The sequence below is a fragment of the Stegostoma tigrinum genome, chromosome 9 (assembly GCF_030684315.1).
Source record: "Stegostoma tigrinum isolate sSteTig4 chromosome 9, sSteTig4.hap1, whole genome shotgun sequence".
Classification (NCBI taxonomy): domain Eukaryota; kingdom Metazoa; phylum Chordata; class Chondrichthyes; order Orectolobiformes; family Stegostomatidae; genus Stegostoma; species Stegostoma tigrinum.
In genome coordinates this window covers 22,475,668-22,481,667 of record NC_081362.1, presented here as the reverse complement: position 1 = coordinate 22,481,667, position 6,000 = coordinate 22,475,668, and the positions used below count along the sequence as shown (strand labels likewise).

Genomic DNA, 6,000 nt, shown 5'->3' with positions numbered 1-6,000 from the left:
CTGCCTCCCTAACCGGTTCTTCCTCTCACCCATCCCTTCCTCCCACCCCAAGCCGCACCCCCAGCTACCTACTAACCTCATCCCACCTCCTTGACCTGTCCGTCTTCCCTGGACTGACCTATCCCCTCCCTACCTCCCCACCTATCTTCTTTACTCTCCATCTTCGGTCCGCCTCCCCCTCTCTCCCTATTTATTCCAGTTCCCTCTCCCCATCCCCCTCTCTGATGAAGGGTCTAGGCCCGAAACGTCAGCTTTTGTGCTCCTGAGATGCTGCTTGGCCTGCTGTGTTCATCCAGCCTCACATTTTATTATCTTTGATTCCTTGTTATACTGTGTTATCTTGTCATTACAAGTGCTGGTTTCTATGATAATGACCTGATGAATGTAGTACTACTGTATGATCAGTTGGGGGTGCCATGTCACCGGTTACTGGATAAGCTCCCTGAAAATCAGCACACATCAGTTGATCTCAACCATTCTCACATTTATTAAGTCCTTGCTTCCATTGAAAGATTTACGACATAGTACGGATATAGGGATACTCCAAATGATTGGTAGATAAATACATTTTAAGATATACATGTTTCATTTAACAAAACGTAGCAGTTGAAATACTGTACACTCCATCCAGATAAAACAAAATTTCTGGCATGGTTGAAAGTGCTGCCTTACAGCTGCACAATTATAAAGGCTGATTCTTCACATGACCCATTTACACAGGGTAGATTTTTCATCAAATGGCAGGGGAGTTCTTAGATTACAAGTATTTCTGTCTCAGTCCAGTGTATTCACTCCAATTCTGTGTTACTTTGATAACAGCTTATTTGGTGGAGTTCCACGGAGAGTAACAATTGTGACAGGGATGAGATTTGCAAATCAGCGTGCCTTCATCAACGTCATGAAACCTCACAAATGCAGTCATCCATACCAAGAAGGGTGATATAAACAACACCAGATTTCCCACAGTTTGTCATCTGTGACATCATAAACAGTTATAAAACAAACTATTTAAATAGCATCATTCATGACCTCAAGATGTCCCAATTAGGTACTCTGAAATGTAATCATTGCTGAAGAAAATATGGCAGTTCATTCGCAAAAAAATGTGATGTCATAACATAATAAGATGACACTTGCTTACAATTTCACTGTAAAAACAAGCTATCTTCCTCTCACCCTTCAAGATACAAGTGGCGATTAAACTCTGCACAAATGCCTGGAGATTGCTTTGCTCCACAGGATGTTTTTGGGACCTAGGTCAGTGTATCGCATTGCAGTACTCTTTCAACCCCACGACACTGTCAAGCTAGTCACACGGAAGCATGAATTTTCTCCTTGTATTTCTCCAGCCGAAGCAGCCATTTCTTCCAGCAAGCGAGGAACAGTTCACGGTCCATGAAGTGAGCATGTGCAGGTGAACCATCTTTGTAAGCCACCACAATCAGTCCCCGCTCAACCTGATAGATGCAAAAAAATGTTTCATCTCCTCTGTTCTAAAATGACACACAACAAGCAGTAAAAGCATGAATAAGAGCATTTTTAAAAAACAATATTTGCTTTATGAGAGTTCCCCAATGGTTGCCCACTTCCCAGGTTAGTTAATTATAGAACATCATGGCACTGAGCATTATTTTCGAGAATGTTGCGCTGAAGGTGCTATTTCTGTTGTTTTAGACAAGGAGAAATAATTTACTTTTCAGACAGTCACATAGAATGTCATTGATGAATTTAAATGGAATAATTTTTACACTGATGACAGGCTGGAAACCTGCTTGGAGGGATTCAACTTTCTGGCATAGGCTGATAAATGACAAGTAGCATTTACATTGCACAAGTGCCAGACAATGTCCATCACCAAGGAGAGAATCTAACGAATGCCACTGAATATCAGAGGGCAATACCATCACTGAATTCCCACAATCAACATCCTGGTACTTAGCACTAACCAGAAACTGAAATACACAGCTATAGAAATACTATAGCTATAAAAGCAGGTCAGCGGCTAGGAATCATACAGCAAGTAAATCATGTCCGGTCTCTCTAGTACATATCCATCATCCACAAGGCACACGTGAGGAATGTGGTGGCGTACCCTCTACATACCTGGATGAGTGTGGCTCCAATTACAATGAAGCAGCTCAACACCAACCAAGACATAGTAGTCTGCCTGATCAGCAATCAATCTACGCCATTCATTCTCTCCATAGTTGTACTAGCATGTACCATCTATAAGATGTACTGCAGCAGTTCATCAAACCTCCTTCAACAGCACCTTCCAAGTCCACAATCTCTACCATTCAGAAGGACAAGGGCAAGAGGTGGATGAGCACTACACCTGCACGTTCCCCTCAAAACTCTACAGTAACCGAACCTGGAATCTCCCCCTGTTCCTTTATTATCACTGGACCAAAATCCTTGCACTCGTTCACAGCAATGTGAATATACTGAACCACATGGGCTGCAGTGATTCAAGACACAATTGGAGAGGAAGATAACATCTGATGACAGAAATTGTGACAGTATTAGATAACAATTGGGACCTGGAAGCAAAGATGGGTGGTCAGCAGTTTAGGATAAATAGCATTGAAGGAGGAGGAGGAGGAGCTGGGTTTCATGATCAAGGCAGGAGGGAAGCAGGAACATGCAGGTTTGAGACTATGAGAAGGAGGGGCACTAAAGGAAAGTTTGGTCAGGCAGGCTAATAGAAGGCAAGGATACAGCAGAGGAAACCGATCGGATTAATCTTGAGCTTTGTGTCAAAAACAGTCTGGGAATTCTTTGTATTTTTTTAATACAAAAGTGGAAGAAACAGTGATTTGTAGTATAGAACAGAAAGCAGGAGTTGTTGTTGCACTTCTTTGATGGTAAGGGAGCATGGCTTTGAAAGCCATATCAGGGGGATTAACCAGGGTAAGAGAAAAAGAATGGTTTCACTGGGGCCTAGGACAAAATGTGGTGGTGAATGTTGTGCAATTCAGCAGCTGGTAGAATGGTGTGATGATTGGATAGTTAAATACTGGATAGCTGAGATTTTGAAAGTGGAGTTGTAAGTATGTTGGGATTAGTTATTTCCCCAAGACAGATACAAGTTATAGGATTCGGCTATGAAGGGAGAATTGGATCTAGAGCAATAAAAGGAAGTGATAAAGACATTGACACTGGTAATTAATAACAAAGGGATTGGCTAAATCGTACAAGATGGTTAAGTCAAAAGGGTTTTGTGTGATAATGGATTAGGCAGTCTTCGTGGAAGGAGAATCTACGTTCTGCTCACAAAAAAGACCCTGAACTACCTGTCGCCTACGACTTCAACGCACCACCCTGCTTGGTGGTAAGTTAAAGAAAAATAATTTTGGGGTAATGAGCAGATAATATGTTTAAGTGGTGTTGGTTGAGAAATAAATATTGGTCAGTAATTTTTTTCCTGCTCTTCTTCTAAGAGTGCTGTAGGATCTTGTACTTTTTCCTGAAGGAAAAATGGACCTTGAGTTAATGTCTCATTTGACAACAGCACCTTCCACAGCATAGCAGTCTCCTGTACTGGAGTACAAGCCAGCAAATCAAGAGTGGGACTTGAACCAACAATCTTTTGAACCAGATGTGAGAATCCTAGCAGCTCATATCGAATGAAAGGGGAGATTAAAATTTACTGACCTGAAAGTTATAGTTGTCATCATGGTTCAGGGCACCAGCATATGCTGCCACCTGAAGGGGGTTATCAAAGGTGTTTCGAAAATATGGCTTTGGCTTCTCAGAAGTTTTCCAGTCTATAACACATAACTTGTCCCTGCACAAAATATAACAATTAAAAGCATCTATGGAACATGTATTAACACTGATTCTGGAGTTCTTTTCTAAATAGTGATCTTTTACCTGAAAATCGCTCTTGCTGAAAGAAATCCTATTTACGAGGAGGAAGTTTATTACTTGAAAGGCAAAAGCAGATATGCTGAACCACTGATTTCCATATAGGAATTTACCATTCACCATTACTAATCCTTGAGCATTGCAGTCAGACAATGAATCAAAAAGAAAAGCAGCCTCTTAAACTGGTCAAACTGTTATAGATTGCAAAGTGCCAGGTTCAGTTAACTAGCTGTTCCAGAGTTGACTCAATTGTTAGGAACAATTTCCCTGAGCTCACTGTATTTAGAAAGGGAAAAAGCAGTCAGGTTTCCGCTTCCCACTATTACCTGATGATTCCAATCAGAAAGTTCATATTGAGCAGGGATAAGTCCAGGCAGGTTTAATTGAAATTGCTTCTTGACAACTCAATCAGTTGGTGAAGCTCTGCACCTTTAGCTGATGTCAGCATTGGTAACTTGGATGGATTGTGTCAAGTATAGATTACAGCTCAGAATCAAACCACAGAAGAAGTTCTAACCTGCCATCTACACCAGTTCCTTTTCAGTCTCGGCACATGCTCATTCCCTAGCCTTGCTACTATTTCATTATCTCAGCTCTATCAAATAACATTTCTGGTACTATCTAGGAAATTTCCTCTGCAGCCTCTCCCATAAAATTTAATGGCTGTTGTTTAATGTAAGATAAACAGAAATAGGAGTAAACCATATAGACCTTCAAGCTTGCTCTGCCAATCAATACAATTCTGGTTGATTCTCTGACTTAACTCCGCTTTCTCACCCACTCCCCATTTTCTTCAATTCCTCAAGGGAGCAAAGAATGAATTTGGGAGGCCCCAAGCTGTTTTACTTGGAAGCAGGGTAACTTACAAAACTTTTTCAATTTAGCATACCACCACAAATAAGAAATTTTAGCTCGCAAACCCAAATTAGGGTCACAAATACAGCAGATGAGGTTGAAAGGTTTCCATCCTACAAGAACTGCACGCCGCACCGATGCAAACAGCATAGTCTGAACCCTGCTCTCATGCTCTCTCCAGGTCTGGAGGCAAGTCCTGTTTGGTTCCGACACCATGAATAAATTTGACGTATGAGTTACTGATTCTCTCCTCCCCTACTTTGGATCCAGCAGAATGACAGTCTCGGCACGAGTGACTTGATCCCCGGAATTACTTTTCATCGCTAAACCATTTAAAATGGTCAGACACAAGGGACTGTAACTGAGGAGATCCTGTCCCATGGCCTATATTGGAACCAGATGTGCACCAACGTAGCAGGGTGGAGTAGCAAATTGATTCACCTTAAAAAAAAGAAAATAAAGAGAGAGAAAGAAAGAAGAGGAACAAAAAAGAAGAGATGAAAGGAAACCATGCTTTTAAAACACTATGTGCTTTCTGGACTGTTAGTGGACGTTTGCTTATACAAAAAGAGAGAGAAAACATTAGCCAATGGCTTCACCATAATCTAAGATCAGCAAGTTTAAAAAATGTTTAAAAGCTTTTGGATTCAGTTAGGAGGAGTCCAGGCTGGGGATAGATGCATGAATTGTCTCTTCTAGAAAAGGAGACTGTTTAGAGCAGTCAAGGAAATAAATTAATTCATTAAAGAGTAGTTTGTGAAATCTCCAAACCCAAGAATGTTTAGTTAGAACACTGCAGGTTATTTAAAGACTGATAACGTTTAACTGCTCAGTTGTAAGATTATGCCAGAAGATCAATCCACATCACAAAACAGGACAGGATCTGTGAAGAAGCAGTTAAGTCACACCTACAGATTGGACTAGGAACAAAACTTTCTATGGATTTTGGTTAATTGTAAAGTGATGGTATTGGTGAGAAGATGGGATTTTTTTTTACCGTGTACGAATGAAATCTTTTGAATAATGTTATATATAGACAGTTTACTTTGGCTTACTTTTTATTTCCTTGGTGTAATAAACTTGATTTATTGTTAATCAATCTACAGCCTTGTGTCTTAGTCTTTTTCTGAATCATGTCATTTTAAATTAAAAAAAGTTTACCAAATCTCTCTTCATTCTGGGTTGGACCTATCCAATAGTAGGAGAGATCATGGCACACGCGGCTACTTCATCACATCTTGGGTATTTATAACTACCTAACTCCCAGTCATAACCACC

At 40.6% G+C, this 6,000-nt stretch overlaps 1 protein-coding gene across 1 annotated transcript in view; it reads right to left on the bottom strand.

The window, feature by feature from the left end:
• Window positions 1–477: 477 nt before the first annotated feature.
• Window positions 478–6,000, bottom strand: part of mgme1 (mitochondrial genome maintenance exonuclease 1) — a 30,203-nt gene continuing 24,680 nt past the window's right edge. The window contains exons 5-6 of the mRNA XM_048535428.2: window positions 3,655–3,787; window positions 478–1,457 (exon numbers count right to left, since the gene is read on the bottom strand). Coding sequence (XP_048391385.1) covers window positions 1,311–1,457; window positions 3,655–3,787 — 280 coding nt within the window. The 3' untranslated portion in view covers window positions 478–1,310. The remainder of the gene's footprint in view (window positions 1,458–3,654; window positions 3,788–6,000) is intronic.